General features: G+C 48.4%; 1 protein-coding gene across 1 annotated transcript in view; it reads left to right on the plus strand.

The window, feature by feature from the left end:
• Positions 1-846: 846 nt before the first annotated feature.
• Positions 847-14471, plus strand: part of CPE (carboxypeptidase E) — a 101732-nt gene continuing 88107 nt past the window's right edge. The window contains exon 1 of the mRNA XM_038559152.1: positions 847-1240. Within this exon, the coding sequence (XP_038415080.1) occupies positions 934-1240 (307 nt within the window). The 5' untranslated portion in view covers positions 847-933. The remainder of the gene's footprint in view (positions 1241-14471) is intronic.

Raw genomic sequence — 14471 nt, forward strand, 5'->3', positions numbered from 1 at the left:
GCGACCCTCCCCGCCGCGGCCCTGGGCGGCCCCTCACCTGCGTGTCCCCGCGCCGCCCCCGGCTCGGAGAAGTCCCGCACCCCGGGCACCCCCGCATCCCGCGGGCTCCGCCCCCCTGAACTGTGGTCCCGCCTCCTCACCCCCTCCTCCATCCCACCGCCCGCCTCCCCCTCCCCCCTACACCTTGCATCCCGCCCTCCGCCCCCGCGCGCAGTGGTCCCCCCTCCCCTCACCCCTCCCGCAACCCGCCGGCTCCGCCCCCGCGCGGTGGTCCCCTCTCCCTCCCCTCTCCCCCGTGCCTCCCGCCGGCTCCGCCCCCGAGCGCAGTCTCCCCTCCCCTTCCCCTCCGCGTGCCGCCGGCTCCGCCCCCGCGCAGTGGTCCCCCTCCCCACCCCCTCCCCCCATCCTGCCAGCTCTGCCCCCGCGCGGTGGTCCGGCCTCCCCCCTCCCCCCGCCCCCGCATCCCGCCGGCTCCGCCCCCTCCCCTCCCCACTCCCCCATCCCCTCCCCACTCCCCCGTCCCGCCGGCTCCGCCCCCTCGCGCAGTGGTCCCCCCTCCCCACTCTCCCCCATCCCCTCCCCACTCCCCCATCCCCTCCCCACTCCCCCCATCCCGCCGGCTCCGCCCCCTCGCGCAGTGGTCCCCCCTCCCCTCCTCCCTCCCCCCTCCCCTCCCCACTCCCCCCCATCCCGCCGGCTCCGCCCCCGCGCGCATTGGTCCCTCCCCCCGCCCGGGGCCTTTGGCGCCGCCCGCGCGCCCTCCGCCCCGCCCTCCCGCCGCGCTCTCCTCCCGGAGCCCCGCGCGGCGCGCACCCGCTGTCCCTGGGCGGCGAGGCCGGAGGCGGGCGGCGGCGGCGGCGGACCCGGGCGGCCCGCGGACCGGGCGCGCAGACAAAGAGGCGGCGGCGCGGAGGCCCGGGCGGGCGCGGGGCGATGGCGGCGCGGGGCGGCCGGGCGCTGCTGGCGCTGTGCGGGGCGCTGGCCGCCTGCGGGTGGCTGCTGGGCGCCGGAGCCCTGGAGCCCGGGGCGCCCGCGGCGGGCGTGAGGCGGCGGCGGCGGCTGCAGCAGGAGGACGGCATCTCGTTCGAGTACCACCGCTACCCCGAGCTGCGGGAGGCGCTGGTGGCCGTGTGGCTGCAGTGCACGGCCGTCGCCCGGATCTACACGGTGGGGCGCAGCGTCGAGGGCCGGGAGCTGCTGGTCATCGAGCTGTCCGACCGCCCCGGGGTCCACGAGCCTGGTGAGGGCGCGGCGCCCGCCGTGCTGGGGCCGCCGAGGGCCGGCGGGGAGGCCGGGGCTGCGGGCCGGAGAAGGGCGCGCGGGGCGGAAGGTGCCCGGGCCGGGGGGTGGGGGGTGATGGAGATGCGCGGGGCGGAGAGGGGGGATGGAGATGCGCGGGGCGGAGAGGGGGGATGGAGATGCGCGGGGCGGAAGGTGCGGGGTGGGGGGGTGGAGATGCGGGTCGGAAGGGGGGGGAGGGGAGGTGGAGATGAGCGGGGCGGAAGGTGCCGGAGTTGGGGGGATGGAGATGCGCGGGGCGGCAGGTGCGGGTGGGGGGATGGAATGCGCGGGGTGGAAGGTGCGGGGGTGTGTGGAGATGCGCGGGGCGGAGAGGGGGGATGGAGATGCGCGGGGCGGAAGGTGCGGGGGGAGGGTGATGGAGATGCGCGGGGCGGAGAGGGGCGATGGAGATGCGCGGGGCGGAAGGTGCGGGGGGGGGTGAAGAGATGCGCGGGGCGGAGAGGGGGGATGGAGATGCGCGGGGCGGAAGGTGCGGGGGGGGGGTGAAAGAGATGCGCGGGCGGAGAGGGGCGATGGAGATGCGCGGGGCGGAAGGTGCGGGGGGGGGTGGAGATGCGCGGGGCGGAAGGTGCGGGGGCGGGTGGAGATGCGCGGGGCGGAAGGTGCGTGGGGGGGTGATGGAGATGCGCGGGGCGGAGAGGGGGGATGGAGATGCGCGGGGCGGAAGGTGCGCGGGGGGGGGTGATGGAGATGCGCGGGGCGGAGAGGGGGGATGGAGATGCGCGGGGCGGAGAGGGGGGATGGAGATGCGCGGGGCGGAAGGTGCGGGGGGGGTGATGGAGATGCGCGCGGCGGAGAGGGGGGATGGAGATAAGCGGGGCAGAAGGTGCGGGGGGGGGTGATGGAGATGCGCGGGGCGGAGAGGGGGGATGGAGATGCGCGGGGCGGAAGGTGCGGGGGGGTGGGGGGATGGAATGCGCGGGGTGGAAGGTGCGGGAGGGGGTGGAGATGCGCGGGAACGTGACCTAGAGCGCTGCGGGTCGCCGGGTCTCACTTCTGCGGGGGAGCGCTGGCGGCAGAGGTTGGGGGGGGGGGGCGTCGGGGCACGGAGCAGAACCCGGCGGGCACCTTCACTTGGTCCTACCAGAGACCCGAGGGCAGAGACGAGGTCCTCAGGGAGGCGGCCGGCCTTCCTCGCAGACCCGGCTAGAAGGACCAGGTGCAGCCATCAGGGACTCGAAGGAAACGGGGACCGGAGCTTGGAGGCCGCGCGCCCTAGGGCCGCAGTCCCGCAGCCCCGCAGCGCGGTTCCTCCTGTCCGTGCGGGCGCTGGGGCTGCCCCCTCCCATGTGCACAAGGGGCCGGAGCCCGGAGGACCCAGCCCGGGGGGTGCGGTCTGGGGCTGCCCCCCGGGTGTGCACGGGCCGCTGCCCGGGTTCCCGTCCCGGAACCGCTCGCGGCCTAAGGAGAAAGGAGTGTCCCGCGCGCTCAGCTTCAGCCAGTGCAGGTGCGCCGTCTGTCCGTGACCAGGTTCTCACTGCGGCTGATAACCACGCAGCCATCTCATGCAGCTTCCTTCTGAGGATGTCAAGACACATTTTATTTACCTTAGATGTGATTCATTTAGTATTAATAAAAGGATGTAAACACGTTCTTGGGGCTTTTTTCTATGGATCTGCTCTTTGGAAATGATGGGACTCTTGATATGAGGCCTGGTCTTTATCTGAATAGTAAAGATACTGTTAAAATACTCTGGGCTAATAAAAATAGCAGAGGATGCCTGATTTTTTTTTTTTTTTTTAATGACAGAGAAAGCTAAAAAATAGGCTAAAAATTCTCAGTGTAGGGCCAGAATAGTTTTATAATGCTATTTTAGGAATCAGACTGAGAAAATAGTAAAGTAAGTGATTAACAGAGACATTGTCATCTTCAAATGCAGAGTGTATGGGTTGATCAATAATAATTCTTCAAACAGGAAACATTTCTTACCTTCAACTAATAGGAGGGAAAAGGTATATATAAGCTTGCTGTCAAAATCCTAAAATGAGATCCTAGAAAACATTTCATGTATTGAGGTCCAGCAGGACTCAGCATGTAGATTTAGAAAGTTTAAAGATTAATTTCATACCGTTCTCTGAAGAAGAAGAAAAATTAGAAATATGATGACTCGTTTTCAATTATTTCAAATAACCAAAGCCAAGAGATCCTAGGCATTTCAAATAACTAAAGCGACAACATCCTAGGCATAGATAAAGCTAATCTAAATATTTGTGATTCTCCTGTTGCCTACTTACTTAGAACCTTTTGTGTTATTTTACTACTAGAGATTGCTCCTCAGAACGTGTTACACTGTTTCTTCAAGATTATATGAAAACTAACCTTAACCATTTTGTTGTTTTGTTTCAAGTTAAATAAGATTCTAAAGTGCATATTACTGCTAAAATGCAATAGGCTTTTGATGATGAAAACAATAGGTCTTGGGCAGCCCCGGTGGCGCAGCGGTTTAGCGCGGCCTGCAGCCCGGGCCGTGATCCTGGAGACCCTGGATTGAGTCCCGCATCAGGCTCTCTGTATGATGATGCCTGCTTCTCCCTCTGCCTGTGTCTCTGCCCCTCTCTCTCTGACTCTATGAATAAATAAATAAAATCTTAAAAAAACAAAAAAGAAAACAATAGGTCTTTTACTTCAGTGCCTGGAATGTATGGTCTCTCAAGATTTGCAGACTTCTCTTTTGGATTGCAAACTGTATGAGGGGGGACTGTGCCTCCAGCACCTAGCCTGAATCAGGCACACGGCAGGCATGCAATACACACTATGGAAAAAAATGAAATCCGTCATTAGCTGAATATAAGAGTTTTAAAATAAAATGTATTCCTCATAAAGACAAACCCCTTTTCACAAAAGTGAACTCAGATGTTTTACATTATGTGCTTTATAGTTCCTTGTTAAAAGAAGGGAACTTTAAGTTCATGGTTACTTAATAATGAAATACAAATGTCTATCCATTGTTTCTTATTTATTTTTTATTATTATTTTTAAGTAGCGTCCATACCCACTGTGGGGCTTAAACTCATAACCTCTAGATCAAGAGTTACATGCTCCACTGACAGAGCCAGCCAGGCAACGTGTCCATTGTTTGTTTATTTACATTTTATTTATTTATTTATTTGAGAGAGAGAGAACAAATGAGAGCATGAGTGGAGGGGCAGAGAGAGAGAGGGAGAAGCAGACTCCTGAGGAGGGAGCCCGATGTGGGGCCTGATTCCCGGACCCTGGGATCATGACCTGAGCTGAAGGCAGACGCTTACTGGGCCAGCCAGGTGCCCCTATCCGTTTATTTTTAGAGGTAGAAATAAACTATTGTGCACCAACACTAAAAAGCCACAAGGGTGATTTTCTCTCCATCACTTTATAAGAGGAGATAAGTAGGTTAGAAATTTTCAGTGAACTAGTGTTAACAAACACAATTCAACTGAGTAAATTTTAAGGATCTTATTGGCTCTATTTACGGATTCATGAATGGGTCTGCATCCAATCGAGCAGATAAAAAGGAACTCCGCGGAACTGCACAAAATGAAAGATTTTAATAGGCAGAAGGGAGCGGGATCAAAGAAGTTACACTAGGCAAAAAAGCAGATTCATTATTGTAAGGTTGCTTTCCTTTAGGGAACGGCAGAGTTCTCTGAGGCAGGATCCCTAGCTAGCGCTCATCGGGTGATTCCTGATTGGTTTAAGATTCCATTTCTGGGACTACGATTAACCTACGTCTTGGTTTGGTGATGTGGGGCTTAGCATAAGTGACTCCACTTTGGGCACATCGTCTTATTTCTTTCTTTCTTTCTCTTTCTTTCTTTCTTTCTTTCTTTCTTTCTTTCTTTCTTTCTTTCTCTTTCTTTCTTTCTTTCATTTCTTTCTTTCTTTCTTTCTCTTTCTTTCTTTCTTTCTTTCTTTCTTTCTTTCTTTCTTCTTTCTTCTTATTTATTTATTTATTTATTTATTTATTTATTTATTTATTTATTTATTATAGGCACACAGTGAGAGAGAGAGAGGCAGAGACACAGGCAGAGGGAGAAGCAGGCTCCATGCACTGGGAGCCCGATGTGGGATTCGATCCCGGGTCTCCAGGATCGCGCCCTGGGCCAAAGGCAGGCGCTAAACCGCTGTGCCACCCAGGGATCCCAGTCTTATTTCTAACCCTAGTAAGCAGAGAGGTCTGATTAGTATATAAGTTTGATACTACTCTACGAATGAATTTTTTAGGATGTTGGAGAGTATTCACCATTCTTAAATGGTTTTGAAATTCCTTCTAGAGTAAAATGTTTTAAGGAATGTAAGAGGCATATGCACACTTATTCTGAGGTAGAAATGGATGCATACAGTGTGTGTTTGAGCACCGCACACTTAGGTGGGCAAGTTCAGTGGGCTGTGCAATGATTCGCAAGCCCATCCTTGCCCTCTGGGGAATTAAGAAATGGGAGTTGAGCAGTATGGAGGCTGCAAGAACAGTGTGGGAGGACTGGAGAAAGGACACTGGGGACATCAGGTTATTGACGACTGGATGACAAGAAGGCAGGAAATGTGCAGTTCCTAGAATTTACCAGTTCCAGTGTAGCTCGTACAGATGTATGTTTTAGCAGAGGCCACTGCATCTAAGGGCAATGTCTTAACCATTTTCACCCTGTACGTATCTTTGTTTTGTTTGTTTGAAATACTATTTCTGAGCAAGCTAGTAGGAAATAATATTTGGCTTAACAAATTCATTTATTTGATGAAAACTTTGATCAACTTGCCCGTATTCATTTTATCTTCCAGTAAGAGAGAAGTGTCAAGTTTGTTAGTTTTCCTAGTCAAAAATTCTTTTTCTGGGGCTCCTGGGTGGCTCAGTGGTTGAGCGCCTGCCTTCGGCTCAGGGCGTGACCCCGGGGTCCTGGGATCGAGTTCTGCATCGAGCTCCCTGCGTGGAGTCTGCTTCTTCTCCCTCTGCCTGTGTCTCTGCCTTTTTCTGTGTCTCTCATGAATAAGTATATAGATAGAATCTTAAAAGAAAACTCTTTTTCTGAACTTTAAGAAAATGTAGCTAATGTCTAGGGATTTGGTTATTGTAGTAGAAGAGCTCTCTCCAAACCAAACATCTCTACATAAAGCTTCCCCTGTGGTAGAACTGGGAAATGAGAGGTTTACTCGGTTAAATTAGCAGGTTATGGATCAAAGGTATCCATTCATACCGCCCGCTCTCTTCCTGAACAGAAAGAAGCGCTCATCATACTTGCTTGGTACTAGGTTGTGGCCTGAGCTGGAACTTATCATTCCAGCTTATCATTCATCCTGTCAGACATTCTACATTTGAATTCCTCAAAAGGGAAAGAAAATTCCATTTTGAATTGGTCAGCAAGGGCTATCCATACCTATTCTATCATGGCACCATTGGAATCAACTTGATTCTTGACTAGTTGGATGTGGGGTCTCAGTTATTACTCTGTACCACGTGAAGCCTGTAAAACTGTGTTGGAAGAGTGTTGTGGGCACCCGCCATTCTCCACCAGAAGAACTGCAAGTGGTCTTGGAACCTGTCTCCTCTCCTCACACTTCAGGGGTCTGGACTCCAGATGCAGGAGTAGGATGAGGGCTGGGCTAAGATGGAGTCTTTGTCAAACTGGGCTGTGGGCTGATTCTGGATGCTTGGATGTTTCCTTAGATATGATACCTGCCAGGCTTCATCATGTTCCTCATTTTTCTATCTGTTTGCTTATATCTTAACGCTTTTAAACTATTCCTGTGCATAGGAACTCATGTTCTCAAACCCAAACATATGCTCTCCTAGGTGTGCATATCCATCATTACAGAAAATGATACAGGTTTCATGAAAGAAACCTATATTAATTTGTGTCTAATCAATGGAATCTGTTTTCCCAGACCACTCCTTCCAGAATTAAACAGGAGATAAGATTAGTCTATTTAAAACGTGAATTCTTTTACATGCAGTTTAACATTGCTCTTGGGAAGTAAATTTGATTTATAGCTAAAATGCTATCTTAGAAACATTCTTTAGAGCATATTTTTTTTTTTTTTTGCTTTCAAAGGCTGGAATGATTATTTTGGACCTATTCCTTCCAAAATCTGTTAAAACTTAAAGTGTATGAATGCCAGTATGTATTTGCCAAATGTTGTGATGGAACATTTAATGTTGGCAAAATTTCTATACAAATAAAAAAAGTGAGGGTTTTGATCATTTTGTATGACCTTTTTCATACCAGATTAGTATGTATTAGTGGGAAATGCTTATAACTGAGTAACACCTTATAGTTGGTGAACATAGATGTTAGATTCTGGAGAAGGATCTAGATGTGTACCACATATGGTCAAGAGTTATTTTTAGACCTGAGTGAGTCATTGCAGCTCTTGCCAGAAATTGTGTATTTGATTGACTTGTGATTGGCTTATGGAAGAGAGGCAATGGGACTGACCTCTAACATTATATCCTGTGCTCGAAGTACCAGCTTTCTCTGGAAACCGATTTGAGAGATGGCAAAGGAATCATTTGCAGCATCTCCCTTATTGGCACAGCATGGGGGTGAAATCCTCACCTTTCCAATGACTTCCTTTGGGAAAGATATTTTTGACAAATACAAGAATAGCCCCTATTGGGGTGACATATAACCCAGACTTTCCTAAAGTATATTCAATGGAACATTAGTTCAACTTGGCTTGAGAAATATTCGATAAACAAAAATAAATAGGTTTGTATATTGCACACCTAATCAGAGTCCTTAAATAAGCTAACCTGTACTTTATTTTTTTATTACTATTTTTTTTTCTAACCTGTATTTTAAATCTCCAAGTTAGATATATACTCTACAGTATTTTTCAAACTTTTTTCCCCATGGAACCCCCTCCCTCCCCCCCACCCCCAAGAAACTGATTTTGGAACTAGTATTTCATTAGTTTGAGAAACAGAGCATTACCACATTATCATTCATTAACATATTAGGCAGGGTTAATTTGGCAATTCTGTAGCAGAGGGACTCACACGAGGAGAGCATATCCCTGTCCCCCACCCCAACCCCTCAAACAGCTAGCTTAGAGATTTGTGTAAAATCTTAAGATATGCTCATTGGATTGAGAACGTGGTCCTGAGGCCATCAGGCAGGGGACAGATAATTTTGACAGGAAAGGTTAAAGTAGCAAGTGCATTCCAGTTCCTTTATTGATAAGTGGCTTTAGGCTTTTAGCTTCTGTTCACCTGTTTTTCTTACCTGTGAAATAGGAAGACAGAGAGACGGTCCCTCGCAGGGCTGCCTGGAGGCCAGAGCAGCACGGCTCGCAGAAAATAATTTCATCCAGCTGTTGACATCGAGTCATAGAGAAGAGGGGCGAGTTTGTTGGAATTTTTCTGCCCTTTTTTTGCAGTACACCTGGCCAGTGTGCTCCACGGGCTGTGCGCCCTGGGCCCGCCCGTCCTGGTGGCCCCCAAACCCCAGGGCCCCCCTCAGTGTTCCTGCCTCACCGATGGTTGCCTTCCATCCATTCTTAAAGTGGGAGGCAGTCCCACTTAAAGTGGGAGGCTTCTCCTCAGTTTGACCTCTTACTTCAGTCAGAACAGTGGGTGCCTTTCGGTGTTGAGGGTGTCTTCCTTTCCGGTCCCTTCTCCTCCATGGAGCTAAATAAGCCCAGGGTAATCCCCAAATTGACTTTGGCAAACTAACTTACTTTTCCAAAAACTTCATGCTCAGGCCCTGACTTTCTTTTTTTTACAGACTGGGCGCTAAGTGAGAGCTTTGTAGAACCTCCTTCCTCTCCCTCATTTTCTTACTCCCCTTTTTTTTTGTTTGTTTGTTTCCCAGAATTCTTTGCAGAGCTGATGCAGAAAGGTTTATACTACCTGCATCCACGGCAGGGGGCTTTTGTTCCTGTTTTTAACTAATTGCTCTCAGGCTAATTACTTAACTGCTCTTTCAGTCTTAAACTCACCACCTAGGAACTGACAATAACCTGATGATTCAGTAAAGTAGTAAGTATAAAGCCCTCAGTGCTACAGGTGTTGACAATTACTATGGCCTCAATTTTTTTTTTTTAATTTTGTTTATTTATGAGACAGAGAGGGAGAGGCAGAGACACAGGCAGAAGGAGAAGCAGGCTCCCTGCAGGGAGCCTGATGTGGGACTCGATCCCAGGTCTCCAGGATCATGCCCTGGCCTGAAGGCAGCGCTAAACCGATGAGCCACCTGGGCTGCCCATACTATGGCCTCTATTATGGTCTTTCTCAAAGCCCTACAGGCTGTGAGCTTCCTTTGGTCAGAGATTGTCTTTATCCCAAAGTTTAGTGCTCCGGATAGGACCTAGTGGCCACTCAGCAGATGTTTGTGGTGTAGATGGAGTTTCTCAAACAGACCAAAAATGTGCATCACGACCCAAGGCTTTATTGAAGCCCAGTGCTGATTTTATGCCTGTTGGCACACCGGAAGGGTGATAACAAGAAAGGATAGAGTTGGTATTTCTTATATATATACTTTTGTTTTGTTGTGATGTGTCCAGTTTGGCACGATGCAGGGCAATCCATCGACTGCACATTTCAGGAACGGCTTGCTGTGTTCGTTGCCATAACTGGATTCTTCCTCTTGAGACATTTTAGAAAATTGGGTGGCTTTTTAAGCATTAAGTAAAAGTTCTTTAAAAAAAAAAGATTTTATTTATTTTTGAGAAAGAGAGAGTGTGTGGGAGCATGAGTAGGGGAAGGGCAGAGGGAGAAGGGGGCTCCCCGCTGTGCAGGGAGCCCAACCCTAGGCTCCATCCCAGGCCCCCCCAGACCATGACCTGAGCCCAAGGCAGATACTTAACCAAATTTGCCACCCAAGCACCCCTTGATAAAAGCTCTAAAGATAACCAGTAAAAATGTACTTAGTAAAATTTTTGACCTTTAAAAAACCTACATGAGCCCTTTGTGTTGTGTACTAAGAACTGTGAGCTCTTTTGGACGAAGAAGGCGTGCATCCCAGGTTTCAATTCCCCCTCCCTCATGAAATGGCATTCAAGTTATGCCTCTGAAAATGCCACAGAGGAGGAGGTTTATCTGAAAGCCAGCTGATGGGTCAAATCAACTCAAAATTGAAATATGTTTAAATTTACTCTTTCCTTCCCTTCTTGTTTATTTTTTTTATTTTTTTTTCAATTTATTTTTTATTGGTGTTCAATTTACTAACATACAGAATAAACCCCAGTGCCCGTCACCCATTCACTCCCACCCCCCGCCCTTTTCCCCTTCTACCACCCCTAGTTCGTTTCCCAGAGTTAGCAGTCTTTACGTTCTGTCTCCCTTTCTGATATTTCCCACACATTTCTTCTCCCTTCCCTTATATTCCCTTTCACTATTATTTATATTCCCCAAATGAATGAGAACATATAATGTTTGTCCTTCTCCGACTGACTTACTTCACTCAGCCCCTTCTTGTTTATTACTGGAATTGCTGCCAGTCTGTTCCCCTGAACGTTTCAATTTCTTTCAAAATTCAGGATACGGTGTTTTGTGGACGATCCAGCAGCCAGCTCTTTCTGATAACATGTGGCTGAAGAGCAGATCCTGTCTGTATTACCAGTGCCTTTTATTATTTTCAAATGATTACCTACATCTTTAAATGTCTTCAAATCGTAATCCTGAAAGGTTAAGGTGGCTTTTGTGAGGGTGTTAGAGAGCTGATTCTTAAACAGGAAATAAATGAATTACTACAGTAAGCTCAGCAACCACTTTCCACTGCCAGTAAATATTTTGTGTTTTTTAATAGAAATCTGTTTACTACAGAGTCACTGCTGAGCATCATACTTCTCTCAAATAATGACAACAATTATACCTCTTGTTAAGACATTTGCTTTCAAATGAAGACGGATTATTTAAAAACCAGAGGCAGATCACTCATTTTAAAAAAATAAGACTAAATATAACCTTTAACTTAAATCCAGGTTCCCAAAAGAATCCCATGCTGTGGTTATGTGTGTTCAGGGAGTTGGGAAAAACAACCGCCATCTCATGTATTTGCCCATGTAGGCGACTGCTCGGATGCTCCCATCCCAGAGTGGTGCTGTCTGATTGGACTTACCCAGTTTCTCTTACTACATTAAATTATTAAAAACCAGGAAATCGCTTTACTATGCAGCTGCTATCCACTGCCATTGTACATCTCCTCCCCCCACCCCCCAAGAAATATTCTGTTTCTAGAGCTCAGTTAAACAACTTGCACAAATCATAAGCTTGACCATGGGCTCGGGGTAGGAATGGCTTGATATAAATGTTGGGCTGTTACCTCCCTGGCCAAAATTCTGAATACCTTTTCCCTTTCCTTTTTCTTAGTCAAGAGGTAGTCTTAAAAATGGCCTTTTCTCATAACCATTAGGAAAAAATTGCTAGGTAACATTCCAAGGTAAAGGCATCTTTTCAAGATGGAAAGAAAATGCAGGCTTTTGTCAGCGTAGCTGATATTTTTAATACAATTCAGAGAATATGGACTGTGAATACCCAGTATGTATATGCTATTTTATTTTTATTTGCCAGTCACCCTTCCAGGCAGTGCCTTTGCATATCTTAAAATGAGTTATTTAGTTTCATGACTTGAATTCACTTTTTTAAAGAAGATTTTAATTATTTATTTGAAAGAGAGACACACACACGAAGAGACATGCGCTTGCGCGTGCGTGCACACACACACACACACACACACTCACACTGTGTGGAGGGGCAGACGGAGGGGAAAAGAAAGAAGCAGATTCCCCGCAGCCCCCCCCCCCCCCCCCCCCCCCGGGGGCTCGATCCCATTATCCTGAGATCTTGACCTGAGCCCAGATCAAAAGCTGGACACGTAACGGGCTGACCCACGCATGTGGCCCTTGGGTTCACTCTTTCCCACGTGTTGAGCTTAATTTACATGCCATACAACCAGCGGTCGTGTTACTCTGTCTGTAAAATGTGCGCTGCATAGAAATGCAAGGGGCGCAGAGCTCCCTGTGCTGTTCCTCAGGCAGCAAGCGTAGAAACGGGGTGGGGGGGTGTTGGCTGGAAATGTCAGGCATTTGCAAAATAAAATGGCTTCTGTCCTCTTTTGTGTTTCAGGTGCAGTGTGGGACATATATTTTAAAGTACAGTCTTATTGAAATAGTTTCATTTCTCTTAAACTGTGACATTGTTCAGCACAGATACTTTTTTTTTTGAAGTTTACTAGAAGAAACCAGTCTCATTCATTGTGAGAACTCAGGAAATGTTAAGCCAGCTTCTTCTCATAATCAGCTTTATGGGAATTAAGTTAATGGACTTTTGGGAAACTGCACTAACTCTGCACGGTCAACGGGACCTTTATAGTGCTCACACGAAAATAAATCTGCTTATTAGATGTATTTTTCTCAAGGGTCAGTTTTAGTCTTTGGAAAATGCTAGAGCAATACAAAATATATTCTCAGGTGAATATTATATGGATATATAGTGAATGGTACCATATAGACAAATAGGCTAAAATACTATATGGATACATAGGTTTTGTCTAGATGATGGCATGATAATCATGAGTGGAGCAATCATTTTAAATTATTTTGAATTTCACATCGGTTTATTTATATTTGCAGATTTCAGTTGCATCTGTAAAATAGCCTTCATTTTCCTTGTTTTTACTCCTACCCATAGCTATTATCAGGAAATAAAGAATCTTCTCTTTTGTATAAGTGGCCTACTAAAGAACAAGCCTTGGGGTGGCTCGCTGGCTCCGTCAGCAGAGCTTACAACGGTTGAGTTTGGGCCTCACGTGTGGGGGGAGAGAGATAACTTAACCATGAAATCTTAAACAGTCTTTTCTTATAAGCTCTCTTCTTTCAGGAAGTTTTCTTGAGTTATTGCTGCTTTCTCTATATCTGGTCAGATACTCCACCAGGGTTTTAAATAGTTGGCCAAAGTTGCCTTTACGTTTATGAAGAGTCTAGCGAGGTGTGGAGAACCTCACCAGTAAATGGGGTCCCTCATTTTCTCCTCTTCCACCTTTGGCTTTTCCTTTCTTTGTATACATCTGAATAACAGTTGAGAGGCTTTTGTCTGTTAACTTTGGGTTGTAAACACGTGCAGACGTGTCCAGGCTCATGTACTGCCGAGCACTTATTCCACAGCTCTGTATCTCTTTGTAAACACCCTCCAGCTTGGTCCTACCTGACCTGGTTTTCCAACCTGCCACAGGTGGGTATTGAAGAATATTTATCTTTATGGGAACTTAAAGATGCAGAAAGAATCTGCCTATTGTCGGGAAAAAAAGGCACTTAAAAGGAAAATTTAAAAAATAAATGTTTTTTTAAGATCTCGTCACAAGGGACCTTAATTAATTCCCTGTACAATGCACATAAATTGCTGTTATTTGTGGATGAGGAAAGATTCACTTAGTGAATACATTAAGAATAGTTACACTGTAAAAAGGACAGGAAACCTGAGGAGTTTATTTTTTAAGATGAAGACCCTCAGGAGTCACATGCTCTACTGACTGAGCCAGCCAGGCACTCCTCAAGGGGGTTATTTTCTTTTACTTATTTATTTTTAAAAAAGATTTTATTTATCTGTTTGACAGAGAGAGAGAGAGTGTAAGCAGAGGGAGAGGGAGGCAGAGGGAGAAGCAGACTCCCCGCTGAGCAGGGAGCCCAACACGGGACTCGATCCCAGGACCCTGGGATCATGATCTGGGCTGAAGGCAGATGCCTAGCTGACTGGGCCACCTGGGCACCCCATATCCTCCCCCTTTTTAAAAGAAAGGCTTCCTAACCTGCCTGTTTTCTTGTGGAACCAGGCTGGCGACTGCACATTTCAGTGGGGACTGTCTGGTGTGTGTTGCGCCTGTAGAAGGTTCTCAATGCAGTCTTGAGGATGACGAGCACTTCAGAGTGGACAACACACGTTAGGCACAGTTGCACACCCTTGGCCAGACTATCGACTGTGGCCGTGGAGGAGGCGCATCCTGTCTCCACCACAGGTAGAGGTCACGGCAGCGCAGAGTCGTGCTTCCCCCCGCCCCCTGTGATCTTGGGGCATCTCTGGCAGGTTTCCTGCTGTATCTGAGGTGTCCTGGCATCTGCGTCTGACCACAAGCTGGGTCTGATGTTAACGCACCACAGCAGCCTCGCTCTCTTGTTCTGGTCCTTTCTATACAGAGCCTTGACTTTGTGTTGCCTCTTGATCTGCTTCTTGGTAAGATGCTGGTCGGTGTTGTGTTGAGTTGAAG

This window comes from Canis lupus, chromosome 15 (assembly GCF_011100685.1).
Source record: "Canis lupus familiaris isolate Mischka breed German Shepherd chromosome 15, alternate assembly UU_Cfam_GSD_1.0, whole genome shotgun sequence".
NCBI classification, from domain to species: domain Eukaryota; kingdom Metazoa; phylum Chordata; class Mammalia; order Carnivora; family Canidae; genus Canis; species Canis lupus.